Source organism: Chanodichthys erythropterus, chromosome 11 (genome assembly GCF_024489055.1).
Source record: "Chanodichthys erythropterus isolate Z2021 chromosome 11, ASM2448905v1, whole genome shotgun sequence".
Lineage (NCBI taxonomy): Eukaryota > Metazoa > Chordata > Actinopteri > Cypriniformes > Xenocyprididae > Chanodichthys > Chanodichthys erythropterus.
Window position 1 is genome coordinate 53,916,348 of NC_090231.1, and position 16,523 is coordinate 53,932,870.

The following is a 16,523-nucleotide window of genomic DNA, read 5'->3' on the forward strand; positions in this document are numbered from 1 at the left end:
CAACATGCAGATATCATTAAATGTTATGATTTAACATACACATATTTCGAGAATTAGTCTGATTCAGGGGAAATAATAAGGCCAATCCTGACTGAAGAGAGGAGGAGCTGGGGATGGAGGAGGGTATTTTGCTCCTGAGAAATGCAATAGCTGCTGATAATACTGAGAAGCTTATATATATATATATATATATATATTTTTTTTTTTTTTTTTTTTTTAATATTTTTAATATTTGGCATGTTTGTGTGCTGCTGTGCATCCCTGTGTGTGTAATAAGGCACATATTACTAACGCACTCTTTAAATAACAAAAAAAAATGTACAAAAAATACTACATCTTTGACTTTAGACCAGGTTTCAGTTGGTCAATGGCGCTGTCGTTTTCAGTTGCCTCAGAATAGCAATACGCCAACAATGCACCTGAACATACCTCATTTTCAGACCAGCACGCCTGTGGGCACACAAATGGGCGTAAATGCATTTGCTATTTAAACAACGTGGCTAAGGACGTGAAAATGCATCGGGCTGAAACTAGCAAAAAACACTTGCGTCGCACCTGGCGCCGCATTGCGCCCGTTGTATGATAGGGCCCTATGACGTTAAAGGGATAATTCACCCAAAACTGATCATTCTTTCATCATTTACTCATGTCATTCCAAACCCATAAGACTTTAATCATTTTCATCTTCTAAACACAAATGAAGAGATTTCTGTTCCTCCATTGAAGGCCTGCACAATTGAAACTTTTAAGCTTCAAACGTTCATAAAGACATAAAATAATCCATGAGTCAAATACAAGACTTCAGAAGAATCACGATTGCTTTATATGATGAACAGATTTAATTAAGACTTTTATCCACAGATAAACACACATTCATAGAGCGCATTGCATATGAAAACATGGACGTTTGTGTGTGTGTCACATGCCAGAACAAACCTCATTAGTTCTTGCACACCACGCATGTTTCACAAATGAACTTTCACTGTTGTTCACTCAAACCATCCTCATTCACATTACTTAAAAACTCCTGTAATTTAAGTTGTTTCTACTAAAAATGAGTATTGTCAGCTTTACTTAAGTGTTCAGTCAGCTTAAGCAAATTAATGTTGACATAACTAACTGGGCAGTGGATCCATAGTTCCCAGCATGCTTTGCAAGGGACTGCATTAGGAGAGTAAATTTAGAGATTAAAGTGTTATTTTATGTTTTTTTTGTTTTTTTGTTTTTTTTTTTGAAAAAAAGAGTTTCTGTAATGTTTTTGAATTGTGTGGTTACCATTATGCAGAGGAGTGACGCCTATATGTTTAGGATGTGAGCACTCATATATGTATGTTTATAGGATGGAATTCCTGCTCTCAATTCAGTTGAGTTTGTTCAATGAGTTTTTTTAAGTGCATTTCATATAGCAAATAAGGTAAAGTCAACAAATGTACTCACCTTACGTAATAAAGTTTTAAAAATTCAACATAACATTATTAAGTAAACAAATTAAGTAACACATTCAAATGATTTGTTATTTTGTCAACATCACTTGAATTTCTTTTGTTCATACAAATAAATTGTTATTTTTACAAATGACTATAGTTGCATGGAACCACTTGACACTGCTTTTTTAAGTAAATCCAACAAATCATTTATTTATTTTTATTTATTTATTTATTTACTGAGTGTGTGATCTGGGGGGTATTCCAGAAAGCAGGGTTAACTTACTGTCACATATACCCTGAACTCTTGGTTGATTAACCCAAACCTTGCTTACTCGAGGTATGCTGGTTCCAAAAATGCATCCGAGAGTAAGTTCAGCCAACCCAGAGTATGTTCCCGGTTAACACACAAGACATTCTCAACAGAGCGACGAATCGATGATTCACCATGGAAACAGACGCTAAGAAAATGCGCGCCATTCTACTTTATTCTTCTTCTTTTGTTTAATGGCGATTTACATAACCTACTTGGTGCACATCACCACCTATTGGTTGGTTGTGCAATCATTTTTTAATCTTAATATTGTTTGTTTGATGCTAATTATTTAATATATATCACATATATGATATGTATTTTATTATAGAAATTATAGCATAGAAAATGTCCTGTTATAAAGGATAAAAAGCAGATCCATGTGTGAGATGACAATAAAATAAATTAATATATTAGAATTGAATAAACATTTATATATTGTATAATATAACATTGTGTATATAACTGTAACTATATAACAAATTTAGATACATTAATATAACCATATTGATCATATAACATGCATCTGATATCCTCTTAAGCTAACTAACCCTTGAACATAACCTGCTCCGGAGCAGGTTATGTTCAGAGAGCAAGTTGCTATGGCTACTTATATACCCTAAAAGTTACCTCCGTTTTTGGAACCGAAAGTTGAGGTTATCCGCTTACTTACTCTTAAACATACCCAGGTATGTCACATAACCTGCTTTCTGGAATACCCCCCTGACCTGTTTATTTGTGTCAATCATTGTTTATATGTAAAAAAAAAAAAAAAAAAAAAAGAGAGAGATCGTATCTCTTCACAAGATTTGGATTAAACCACTAGTTTCATATGGATTCTTTTTACAACGCCTTTATGACCTTTTTGGATCTTCTAAGTTTTGTGTCAAATTCCAATCGGAAGTGAGCATCCCAATGCCCTACTCACTCCGAAGAGCAGAACATGACTATAAATGATTAAATTACTTCCTTGAAGTGACCTTCGACTGTTCCCTTCGCTAACAGACCTGTGGAAGGGCCCTTCGTGAAGGGATTCAGTTGTTCACTTTCGTATGGAATGCTCCTACAAAGGTGCAATAACACTGTGTGGAACTTGCCTTTGGTTACTGGACTTTCAAAAGTGGTAGAGAAACCTCTCAGGTCTTGATTTGGGTTTCGAAAATGAACCAAAGTCTTTTGAGATTGAAACACCTTGAGCATGAATAAATGATGACAGAATTTTCATTTTGGGGTGAACTAACCCTTTAAGTACCTCTTAAATTCAGAGGGAAATGGTTGGCTAATAATAATGTTATTAAAGCCACAAACCCAAATCTAATCCTAAAATCTGATCGGTTGATAAGAATGCGATGATGTTTGTAAATAGGGAGTTCTCTGACTTTGGCAAACCCCTCCGTGACACCTTGTCCTGAAGTACCTGAAATATGTGCAGAACTGCAGTGCTCCTTTAGACAGTAGGGCCAGTGTAGTAATTTAAACCACTCGCTCTCATTGTGTAAGTGCTGTCAGTGTTGTAGGGTAACTCTAATTGGTTTTGGATAACCATCCTCGTCATTTTATGGTCAGCAAACTCTGCAGGATAACAATAAAACAGAAAAATAAAAAATAAAGTGTCTCCACACTGTCCAGGCCCTAATGTATACATGCACACACAAACATACACACACTGCGCCACCGGTCGGACTGCAGAAATAATGATTATGCGTGTGTTGTGCATCGGTTGTCTGTTTTCAGCTCTGGCTTTTAAAAATAATTGCTGTTGGTGCTGCAGCCGTATCAGAGGAAGGCCAGTAATGATTCCCGCCAGTCGTGTGGAACGCAGCATGCAGAGAAGCGGGGGGAGACAGACGCGAGAATAAAGGCGGCTATCATTTCTGTGTGTGTTTGTCTGCCTGGCACATAATTATGGTTGCATAAGGTTGTGTATTCATATAGTGTATGTGTTGGTAGAAGTGCTATGATTACAGTGAGGTGTGTGTGTGTGTGTGTGTTTGCAAATATACTTCAGCCCCCATCTATAAATCAGGTGTGAATTGAAGAAACTGATGAGTCGAGAATCTCATTTGAGTGTGTGTGTGGGATCACAGAGGGATTAGAGTTGGATATAAAGCTGCACAGGTGACTACATCATAGCCCGCTTACACACACACACACACCCCCGCACACAGCATTTTAATTGTCTTTCTCCTATTCTTTACCGGCTTTTATTGGCTCTCCTCTGCAGTGTGTGCGCTCTGGGTAAAGGTCACTGCGCTCCACCATCTTGCACGCTGACAGCGTTACTGGCAATGAAACTAGTCTGCCTTTTAATTTAAGCTGAATTCTCATATGCTGAAAACCTGAGATCTCATATGAAGTAAAATTGTGTGAGCTGCTATAGATTTGCCACATCATATGAGTGTAATAATGATTTGTTCAGGGATAGAGATTTTAGCAGCTGAAGATTGTCAACGCTTATATATTGTATCCTTTGCTTTCAGAGGAATATTATCAGCATATTATATACCCCAAACGCGCGCGTTTATGTTGTTTTTATGTTTTTAAATGAAATCTCACAGGCTGCATTTAACATATAATGAAAATGGTAAAAACATGACATATTTAATTATTATTTATTTATTTATATATATATATATATATATATATATATATATATATATATTAGTTCCTGTCCTTGATTCTGATTGGTCAGTAGCTGTGTTTAATTCACGATAAAACATGGCAATGACCACTTCACCCAACGGTTCTATGTATCATTGCACAACACCCTTAGCAACCATTTTTAGCAACATAAACTGTTTGTTCTCAATTGATATTGTTCACTGAAGCTTACAATACTCTTCTAGTTCTACATAATACAGTGAGAAAGAGATCGATGGAGCGAGTTTATTACCTGTCCTGCATTCAGATTTAGCATTTTCCTTCAGGTCAGTCCTATGTTCATAATAAAAAAATCTTTTTAAATGTCCGATGTATTATCTTGTCCTTTTAACAGTTAAGAGGTTTTCCCGTGACTGACAGCGCTAGTCAAAGCATTTGTCTTTTCAATGTAAAAGTCTTCGCTACTGACTGACACACTCATAAAGACAGTCTTTGCCGCCATCTAATGGCGTAATAATGTAACTTCTGTTGCTGTTCATGGTCAAGGACTATTTTTTCTGGTGAAAGGCTATTAGTGAAAGTTTACTTCATGAAAGTTGCATTGATACATATTTCTGGCTTTAATATTTGTATTGTGCGGTAACCGTTTTATAAAAGCAATAAGGTACTCGAGGCTAGTGCTGTATCATGAATAAGTCATGAGTAAAGGGGTTGCACAACAATGCCCTACAGCCGTGACTAATTCACGATACAGCAAAGCCTCTCATACCTTATTGCTTACATATATATATATGGCTGTTTATTTGATAAAAAAATTTAATATTGTGAAATATTATTGCAATTTAAAAACAACTGCCTTGTATCCGAATATATTTTAAAATATAATTTATTCCTGTGATGCAAAGCTGAATTTTCAGCATTATTACTCATCTTCAGTGTCACATGATACTTCAGAAATCATTCTAATATGCTGATTTGCAGCTCAAAACACATTTCTTATTATTATCAATGTTGAAAACAATTGTGCTGCTTAGTATTTTGTGAAAATCATGATACATTTTTTTTCAGGATTATTTGATGAATAGAAAGTTCAAAAGAACAGCATTTATTTAAAATAGAAATATTTTAACATTGTGAATGTTTTGATTGTCACTTTTGATCAATTTAATGCATCCTTGATGAATAGAAGTATAAAAAAAAAAAAACTAAAAAAAACTAAAACAAAAAAAGCAGTGTTTTGAAACTAACACAGCTATGCTGATTGGGAAAGTCAACAAATAAATGCCTAATTTTAACATCAGAATGACACACTTTACCTTTAACTAGGTCCAATTTCTCTCTCCGTCTGTCCCTTCAGGCCAGGGCGTGTGAGGGGCGACTGGCGGAGCTGCACACCCAGCTCTCACGCTCACAGCAGTGGGCACAGCAGCACATGACAGCCTTGCAGGCCAGAGAGGAGGAAGTGCTGCTGCTAAAGATGGAGATGGCCGCTCTCAGAGAGAACTACAATGCTAAAGTATCTCAGGTCAGACACTATATCCTAACACCATTTCTAATATTCTGCTATGTTTTTGTGTTAATTCATCTCTTCACATGCAGGTTGAGGCTTTGCACTCACAGATGGACACTGCTGATCAGAAATATAACGCAGCCGTGTGTGAGGTGGATGTTTTGCGGCAGTGCTTAGGAGACGCACGGAGCGACAGCTCTCGACTTCACAGGGAAAGTGAACTAGTCGTGACCAATGTGAATCAATGGGTGAAGGAGCAAAAGTAAGACATGCAATCATTTAGTATCATGATATTACCATCTAAAGTTACCACAGTACTTTTTGAAAGTCGAAAAGGCTAAACACACAGCTGTTCTGATTGGTCGATTACTCTACAGTTATTGTACAAGCAAATATTTTTGCATAATGTCCACTAAAATGTACAATTGATCATCCCAGGCAGTGTTGTTATTGCTAACTACCTAAATATATTATGTGTTTTGTAAGGAGCCGTGTATTAACGGTATGTCAGACAGTCATTATTGCAAAATAAACCCCATCATACCTGCCTGATCACCCTTTTGGTGTTCATTTTGCAATAATGACCTAGCTGTGTGTTTTCCTCTACATAACATCAAATGTGGCTTCTTACTGCATTACATGTCACAGATTGTATCACATGTTACATGTATGGTTTTGTTGGAACCAGTATATAAATTTATGGAGTATAGAAAGTGTCTGTGGCGCATCAGAACTTTTGCATCTAGAGAGAAGCTGTGTTATAATGGCTGTATCATTATCATTCAGCATCATGGTTCATTGTGACAGCAGCTCGCAGCTTCCTCACTGCAGCCCATTATCTCTGCCCCTGCTCCACTCCAGGCACACTAATGAGAAACTGGCACTCAAGATCAAAGACCAGAGCAGGAAGATCATCTACCTGACAGCCGAGAGAGAGTAAGCCCCGCTCACCCTGTCCAAAGCTGTTTCCGCTCCTCTCAGCTTGGAGTGTGTACAAACATGGATTTTAGGTCCAAGTAGCAGGGAATGTGCATGCAAACATATGGAGAGAGGGTGCACTTGTGTGAAATGGGATTAGGCTGTAATGTTTGTCCTTCTTCATGCAGTCACCTTCAGGAGAATGTGAAGGGTTTACAGGGGGAAATCAGGAAGCTGAAAGCAGAGAGAATGGAAGCAGAGCAACTGAAGGTAACACATACTCCAGCACAAAGCCCTAAACACTCCAGTGCACATATCCATAGATTTTTTTTTTATTTTTTTTTATCAGCATTAATTTTTAAGCTGAAGCCGACATGTAAGGGAAGTTGTGACTTATCTTACTACTGTAAAGTGACGCATTTCCATTGTGAACATGATGGTTATTGTAGTTCTAGACTAAATATGAGCATACATTTACTCATCTCTTTTGCACAAAACATTCAGTATTCCTCAAAATGAATAAAAACAGTGAAATGCAAACTCAGAATTTTACGTAAACCTGTAATAATTAACTATATTAAATTACACAAATATACTTTATGCTTTTAATCTCACTTTATTAACCAATGTCTTTGCTGCTGACCTTCAGTGATCTAATTCAACCATACTAATAAGCAAAAATGACTTTAGATTTAGAAAAAAGAGTGTTGAACTTCCTTCTCCTGTATCCTGTCTTCTTTAATCCAGAATGGATTTTTTTTCTACTGTACAGACGTAAATGTGCATTTCCTTCAGCCTGAGGCTTATTAATTTCACTTTTGCTGTGAAAGGGCCTTAACATTTGCCAAAAATAGACCTTTTTTTTTTTTTGTCGTTATTAAAAATAAACAAGCAAGCCCAGCCCAGGTGAGAAAAGTAACGCAAAAGAAACACATTTCTTTTCATAAAAAAGAAATGAGGTAATGCAATTAGTTACTTTTTTTAGGGAGTAACTTTTAAAAGTAACACTGCTTAATATATTTTAAATTGTAATAATATTGCAATATTACCATTTTCACTCTATTTTTATTGATTAAATGCAGCCTTACCAGAAATCTTACCGATTTTACCAACCCCAAACTTTTGAATGGTGTTATATAAATGCACAGTAAAACTAAAAGTGTGTTTGAATACATAGCATCAAATTAGATTTTATGCCAACTTTAAATTTTATATTAATATGTAAGGAAAATGTACGTCTCAGATCCATAACATTTTTAGTCACATTCTTGCATTTTAATTTTAAATAGTCATACTTTGTGTTTGGTGTGATGAATATGGAAAAGTACAAATGTGGTCTTCCAATCAAAATGATGTCATAAAAGCTGCAAGCACAATTATATTTTAATTAACAAATAAAATTTGCAAAATACTTAATGTCAACTACCCATTCATATTTCTCTGTATTTTTTTATCTTTATTTTTAAGGGTTAGTTCACACAAAAATGAAAATGATCTAATGATTTACTTACTCTCAAGCCATCCTAGTTGTATATGACTTGTATATATCTTCTTTCAGACAAACTCAATTGGAGATTGGAGTCAATTGGAGTACTCCAAGGTTTATGATGGTTGTGAATGGGGGGCCGTGTTTTGAAGTAAAAAATAATGCATCCATCCATTAAAAAAAAGTAATCCATATGACTCCAGGGGGTTAATGAAGTGAAGCTATGCATTTTTGTAAGAAAAATATCCATATTTAAAACTTTATAAATTCAAATAACTAGCTTCCACGGACAACCATACGCAGAATGCACAAGTCGACAACAAATGAGTAACCCCCTGACGTGATGTATGTAGGAGTATTGTAAGCTTAGATGCCTCTCACGGTTCAAACAAATAGGCCTGTGCAACAAACTGAAGCTCCTCTTCTCTTATATCAAAATCCTTCTAAATTTCTCTTTAAAAATAATAGTTTTGTACTTATAATCCTTCACCGGTAATTTGTTTGGCTCTATCCTTTGCGCCTGCGCGTTCGTCATTATGTTGCGTGTCAGGTCAAAGGTCGTCCACCGGAAGGTAGTTATTTGAATTTATAAAGTTTAAAATATGGATATTTTTTTCTTTATGGGAGTACTAAGGATATTTTTAAATATATCTCTGATTGTGTTCGTCTGAAAGAAGAAAGTCGTAGGATGGCTTGAGGATTAGTAAACCATGAGATCATTTCCCTTTAATAATATTCGTATCGTTTTATTTGTAATGATCAAGTGTATTTCATGGTAACTGCAGCACCTCGTAGTTACAGTCGTCATTGAGTGAATATTAACATTGACCTTTGTGGCTAACAGGCCGTACCACATTCTGCCCCCAATCTTCCATATAAACAGGTCTTATATGCAGGTTTTGCCTCAGATCGCCTGTCCAGTTTGATCTTTCTTCTCCTTCTCTTATAATTCCTGAATGACCCAATGCTGGCCATTTCCTATTACACCTCTCCCTGTCTCTACCTTTCATTATTTTTTTCTCTCTTCCTCTATTCTCTGTTATCCTGTACTCATGCATAGCATCAGCAAGACCGTCTTTGTTGTGATTAGGTTGGTATTTCTATCAGATGCAGAGAAAAGGTGTCCTATAACCACAGTTGAAGGCCCGTGTCACCATTAGCCATCTCATTCTGGAGTGCCTGTCCTCTCGCTGCTGAATGATCCGGCTCTGTAGGTACAGGCTTATCCTCTGTAATAGGGTCTGATCTGATTCACACTTTTGAAATTGGAAAGGAAAAGTTTAGAGATGATTGGAGAACTTTTGGCATAGTAGAAGCCGAGGGCTGGAGCTGCCGCTCTGAACCCAATCATTCAGGCATTGTTGACTGTGCTGATGAGCCCGTCCTGCAGGGTTGAATCCATTCTGCTCCCTGTTTGTTCTGAAGGTCCAGAACCTGCTCCACATGCCACCTTATTCCATTATTGATGATAGAGAGAGCAAGAGAGTCAGAGAGCTGCTCAGGGCCTACAGAGTTATACTACTTCAGAAGAGCCAGTGAAGCATCTGGTATTGCATAGGTTACATGTTTTCCCATATAGAAACAGTTCACCCATATTCATATTTTTTTTCTCATGTTGTTCCAAATTCTATGACTTTATTTCTTCCTATAGGAACACAAAAGGCTTGTGATGTCAGGTTTCATGTCTGTGATATTTGGTCATGAGACACTTGAGAATGAGATAAGTTTGGCATTAACTCAAATGCCACCAACGCACCTTTTTTAGAGTGTGTATGTCTTATGTAATCCATTGGAGATCTTTGGTGGACATGAAGATTGTCAGTGAGTAACAGCTTAAATTTTAGTCTGTTCCTCAAATTTATCATATGGTTTCAGAAGACTTGGAATTTATCTCCATATATATTAACAAAACTGCTTAGTAAAACCATGTGGTCACGTGGTCCAACCAACAGGCAGATAAAAGTAGAACAGGAAATGATATCATAGGGCCCCTGCAAGCCCTCATGACTGTGTTGTCTCTCAAAATATCATGTAATTTGACCATTTTGTTTCAATTTCAAGGTTAGTCAAGTTAAAATGTCATGTGGTGTGACTCCCGAAAACTTACTTTCATGTGTATTTAAGGTGTAAGGAATATTGTTTTGTTTTATTCTTGTCACTTGATGGTCACACCACATGACATCAATACAAAATATATATTAACAAAACCGCTTCACTGCTTAATAATATTTTACAAACTTTTTGTCAAAAAAACTTTGGTCATGTGGTCTAACCAACATGCAGAATAGGACCCCGCAAGCCCTCATAACTGTGTTGTCTCTTAAAATATCAGATAATTTGACCATTTTGTTTCAGTTTCAGGGATAGTTCAGTTAAAATGTCATGTGGTGCGACTCCCGAAAACGACTTTTCGTGTGTATTTAAGGTGTAAGGAGTATAGTTTTATGTTTTATTCTTGTCACTTGATGGTCACACCACATGACATCAATACAAAATATATATTAACAAAACCGCTTCACTGCTTAGTAATATTTTAGAAACTTTTTGTCAAAAAACAATTGGTCATGTGGTCCAACCAACATGCAAAATAAAAAAAGAACAGGAAATGATATCAGAGGACCCCTGCAAGCCCTCATAACTGTGTTGTCTCTTAAAATATCAGATAATTCGACCATTTTCTTTCAGTTTCAGGGTTAGTTCAGTTAAAATGTCATGTGGTGCGACTCCCGAAAACTTCTTTTCATGTGTATTTAAGGTGTAAGGAATATGGTTTTATGTTTTCTTCTTTTCACTTGGTGGTCACACCACATGACATTAATACAAATTATTTTGTAACTGTTATTTTAGTATTATTTATATACTATTACAGTATATATTAATATTTTGAATTGGCATTTAAATTTTTTATATTTTAATACTTCTATTTAGCTTTAATTAATTTTATTTTGGTTTTAGTAATTTTAGTACTTCAGCTGAAACTGAATTTCAGTTAGTTATCAGGGCAACATTTCTCATTTTGGTTAAGTTTTTCATCTAATGTATTCATTTTTCATTTCAAATAACAACCAATGTTTTAGTTATCAATAATATCTTAGATTGTTTAAAAAAAAAAAAAATCCTTCTTTAATTATGGTGCTTGTTTTTTTTCCCACATTTATTCACATTAATTATATGGAAAAGGGAGGCAATGATATTCTTCAAAAAAAAAAAAAATGTTTTTGTGTTTCACAGGAAAAAAAGGATGATTTGGATAGGGTAAATAATGATAGAATTTACGGGTGAACTATTAAAGTGTGCATGTAACTATTTAAGTGTGCATGTACATTCTTAGATGTGAAACCACTAGAAAGGACCAATTGCTAAGTTTGGGTAGCAAAGTTCAACTTATGTTCTTCTAGGACACCCCAAGTACCTTCTGGACTCTAAGATAGACAGAGTAAATACAAATAAATAGATAGGAGAGGAAATGGCTTGTAGGCCTTGTGGTTTATTTATGACACTCCAGGCTCTTTCTGCATGCATGGATTACCAGCTTTCATTAAGTGTCATTACTAGAGCTCTTAGACCAGGTGTGACCTTACAAATCTGCTGAGACCTTACATACAGCCCGGTACAAGGCAACATGTATATGGATGGACTCTTCCAAGAAGGGAAGAGGGGCTTGATCCTTTGGATGAGCAGATTCAGCTGTTAGTAAATACAGAACAGTATCACTGCTTGATTTGTTGTGATAAATAACTTATAATAGCCTCAGTCGCTCCATCAGAAAGGGATGGCCGTGTTTATACCGCTGCGGAGGAGGGCATATATGGACGTGTTTAATGGCAGGCCTTGATCAAGATCATCGGGAGGGATGTTTATCACTGTGCTCTGAGCTTTTTTTTTTTTTTTACTAATGTATACATTTTTGAAGAGAACTAAAACAGACGCTTTTACAAGACATGCTCCCCCCCCACACACCAATCCTTGCTATTCATTAGCAATTTCCACTTTCCAGTTCACTTCTTACAGCGTCCCCTGATTGATGGAAAGCCTGCCATGTTTATTTGGATATCAGGGAATGAAATATTCATATTGTACGCTTTTCCAAGCAGAAGTTATCTGGGTGCAGCGTAAATGGTACTTGGGATTAGATTTTCACAGCAGATTGCAGTTATTAAAGAGCAAAAAAGGAGGGGGATACAGGGAAGCTGCCATCTTCTGGGGAGGCAATCTATTTCTTTTCACGCAGACTTGGAGCGGCTGCATAGCCTCTTAATGCACTGGAGCAAAAGTGCTTTGGTCCGCAACCTTTCACGCCTTCCTCTCCCTTTTATATGATTGAATACTTAATAACTTTGACTTTGCTTTGAAAGCCTGCGCCATGGGGCCTGTTGGGTTGCCTCGTGGTGAGGCTGGCATACCTGAGTGTTTGTTTACTTCTAACTGCCCTTATTACCGGCTGTCTGTCAGCCTTTTGCCCACAGCTCATCCGGCGTCATTTGTGTCTTCCGCACGTCATCTCCCACTCTTTATCTTTAAATCAGTCTGGCTTTTAGGCTGTTTTCACATTTAAGCTGCTTTTTGTTTCTTATGATTGTTGCTTGTCACATTGTACAATGTGACCCCAGTGAGATCTTGGGTAATAGGCAGACTGTGCAACATCAACGGTTTGCTTTTCAGACAAGTCTGATCACAACTGAAAGCGTTTATTTTGGTGATCAATCATGTTCTGACAACCTTATTGACATTAGGGGTGTAACAGTACACGTATTCGTACAGAACATTTGGGTATACCGGCGAAGCCACATAGGTTTATGGTTTAGTTTTAAGCGCAACATGGAGTTTGAAATTTCGTTCTGCACACAGAGAAGTTCCACATGTGCAGAGACTGTATTCGTTCGGTAAACTGCATACTGAACAGTATGGTCCCTCGGTTCAGTATGCATGTGTATCGTAATTTCAATGAACTTTGTAGGAGACTAAATTTCATTGCAATCAATCACTCATTGCTAAGCATGTTATACAAAAGCCCAAAGTATACTTCAGTTTTTACATGTACTCTTATTGTATGCGGACAGTCCATGTGTTGTAGATTTGTTTGCTCACCTTAATTTTTATTTATTTATTTATTTTGCACTAATTATTTGGACCACAAGGTGGCAACAGTCTTCTGTCACAGTCGTATGCTGTATGCCAGTGGTTTTCAAACTTTTTTCCCAGTGGGCCGCACAATGGTCCAAGTCTCACGGTCCGCATATAATTACATATGACGTCACCAATGCAAACCAATCAGATTTAATGTTATGGTATTAGCAGATAATACTATTATTATACCAAGATGTTGCACACAATAAATAACAAATAAAAACGTCTCGGTTACATATGTAACCCTCGTTCCCTGAAGGAGGGAACGGAGACGTACGTCAGTAGTGACCGACGAATTGGGATATCGCTTAGAGAGCCCTATCAGCTTCGTGTAAACTAAAACAAGCCAATGGAATTGGCGTGCGATATTTGCATAATGCGCACCGCCCCCGACAGGTGTATATAAATAGGAAGCAGATGCAATCGCACTCTGTTTTTCGCTGAGGATACAACTGGTGTTCGCGCTACAGTGAGGGTACAGAAACTGTGGCGACGGGACGTACGTCTCCGTTCCCTCCTTCAGGGAACGAGGGTTACATATGTAACCGAGACGTTCCCTTTCAGTCGGTCACGTTCGACGTACGTCAGTAGTGACCGACAAATTGGGATCCCAACTAAAGCGCCACAGTTACGAAACCCCTTCCAGTGCCCAGCGCAAGCTCAGCCGCCCATAGCACCGGCTGGCGGTGAAGGGGGCGAGCTTACACCGAGAGAGTCTACTGCTGTCTAACCAATACCCACTAAGTAAACTAGACACACTGGGGAAGCGAACCCGTAAGGGACGCTGCGGAGACCACTACCTACCCAATGGGGGAGGAGTTTACGTGGGAAATACACACATGGACTGGCCCGGGGGGCAGTACGCATATGGAGTCCCTGGAATGGCTCCGCTTGGTAGGGGGAGACTCATCTGACAGGTGACAGCAGAGCTGGCTCTGCTAAGGGAAAGACACGGACTCGGCCCGTAGGGAGTTTTAAACCGTGGAAAATACACATATGGGACCGCTCACGTAGAGGGGTCACGACATATGGGCCCCAGCCAACAGACAGCGTCAGCGACGGATGTAGGCCTGGCATCAGACACTCCGCAATGTCCGAGCCGAAGGGGGAGGCGGAGGAACTCGACAGGGTTCGCCAAGCGGGGAACACGACTGGAGTGAAAGTATGCATGTATCCGGCCAGTGGCGGGAATGGCATTGCAAGCCGACACTTAGAGTGGGTACAACACGTCTACCGACTAGTGGATGCGAGTACACGTGAGGATACCGGCTCTACACGTAGGCTATAAAACCTAGCGAACGTGTTTGGTGTCGCCCAGCCCGCAGCTCTACAGATATCTGTCAGCGAGGCGCCATGAGCCAGCGCCCAGGAAGAGGCCACCCCTCTGGTGGAGTGGGCTCTCAACCCGAGCGGGCAAGGCACGCCCTGGGATTCATACGCCAAGGCGATGGCATCCACTACTTTCCCTTCTGCTGGCCTCCGTAACAGATGAAGAGCTGATCTGAGGTCCTGAAGCTTCGCGTTCTATCCACGTAAACGTGCAGAGTGCGGACGGGACAGAGCAAAGCTAGGGCTTTATTTTTGTCTTTTTCTTTCTTCTTCATTAGTTTCAGGTCGACTGATTGCAAAGGTTCAAAGGGATGACCCCGGAGAGCTGTGAGAACCAGGGTCAGATCCCAAGAGGGTACGGAGGAAGGGCGAGGAGGATTCAGTCTCCTGGCCCCCCTCAGGAATCTGACGATCAGATCGTGTTTCCCCAGGGACTTACCCTCAACTGCGTGGTGATGTGCGGCAATAGCGGCAACATACACCTTGAGGGTGGAGGGAGACAGCCTTCGCTCCAACCCATCTTGCAGAAAGGAAAGCACGGATCCGACCGAACATGATCGGGGGTCCTCTCGGCGAGAGGCGCACCATTCGACGAACAGGTTCCACTTCAACGCATAGAGACTCCTAGTGGAAGGAGCTCTAGCGGAAGTGATGGTGTCTACGACCGCTTGCGGGAGATCACTCAGAACCTCCGCATCCCGTCCAGGGACCAGACGTGGAGGTTCCATAGATCGGGACGCGGGTGCCACAGGGTGCCCCGTCTCTGAGTCAGGGGGTCCTTCCTCAGAGGAATCGGCCAGGGAGGGGCTGTCGCGAGGAGAATGAGGTCTGAGAACCAGGTCCGAGTGGGCCAGTACGGAGCCACTAACAGAACCTGCTCCCCGTCCTCCCTGACCTTGCACAGGAGTTGTGCGAGAAGGCTCACTGGGGAAAACGCATATTTGCGCAGGGAATAAAACCACTGGCAGTGGGCAGTTTCCGGGGAGGCAAACAGGTCTACCTGGGCCTCGCCGAAATGCTGCCAAATCAGCTGGACCGCCTGGGGGTGGAGCCGCCACTCGCCCGCAAGTGGAGGCTGCCGTGACAGCTCGTCGGCTGCACGGTTGAGCACACCTGAGACACGAGTGGCCCGAAGGGACCTCAGATCCTTCTGACTCCACAACAAGAGATGGCGGGCGAGTTGCGGCATGCGACGGAAGCGTAGACCACCTTGACGGTTGATGTACGCAACGGCCGCAGTGCTGTGTGAGCGGACTAGAACGTGCTTGCCTGACAACAGCTTCTTGAAGCGGGCCAGCGCAAGACGAACCGCTAGCAACTCGAGGCAATTGATATGCCAATGCAGCTGAGGCCCCGTCCAAAGACCTGTCACTGCATGCCCGTTGTACGTGGCCCCCTATCCCGTGGCAGAGGCATCTGTGGAGACCACAGCGTGCCTGGACACTCGTTCGAGGGGTACTCCGGCCCGCAGGAACGAAGGGTCCGACCACCGGACAAGGGTGGGACGGCAGCTCGGTGTCACGGGGACACGGAGCGTGCCGCACTGCCACGCCCATCTCGGGACCCGGCCGCGGAGCCAGTGTTGAAGCGGTCTCATAAGAAGCAATCCGAGCGGCGTTACCGCGGCTGCAGATGCCATATGCCCCAGGAGCCTCTGAAAATCTTTCAGTGGAGCCGCTGTCCTGCACTTGAGCGAGCTCAGGCAGTTCAACACCGACTGGACGCGCGCCTCGGTGAGACGCGCAGTCCGTGCGACCGAGTCTAGCTCGAGACCGAGACAAGAGATCCTCTGCCCGGGGGCGAGTTTGCTCTTGT

At 40.4% G+C, this 16,523-nt stretch overlaps 1 protein-coding gene across 1 annotated transcript in view; it reads left to right on the top strand.

The window, feature by feature from the left end:
- LOC137030786 (polyamine-modulated factor 1-binding protein 1) overlaps positions 1-16,523 on the top strand; it is a 216,858-nt gene that overhangs the window by 195,546 nt on the left and 4,789 nt on the right. The window contains exons 22-25 of the mRNA XM_067401220.1: positions 5,696-5,863; positions 5,938-6,110; positions 6,710-6,784; positions 6,955-7,036. Of these exons, the coding sequence (XP_067257321.1) occupies positions 5,696-5,863; positions 5,938-6,110; positions 6,710-6,784; positions 6,955-7,036 (498 nt within the window). The remainder of the gene's footprint in view (positions 1-5,695; positions 5,864-5,937; positions 6,111-6,709; positions 6,785-6,954; positions 7,037-16,523) is intronic.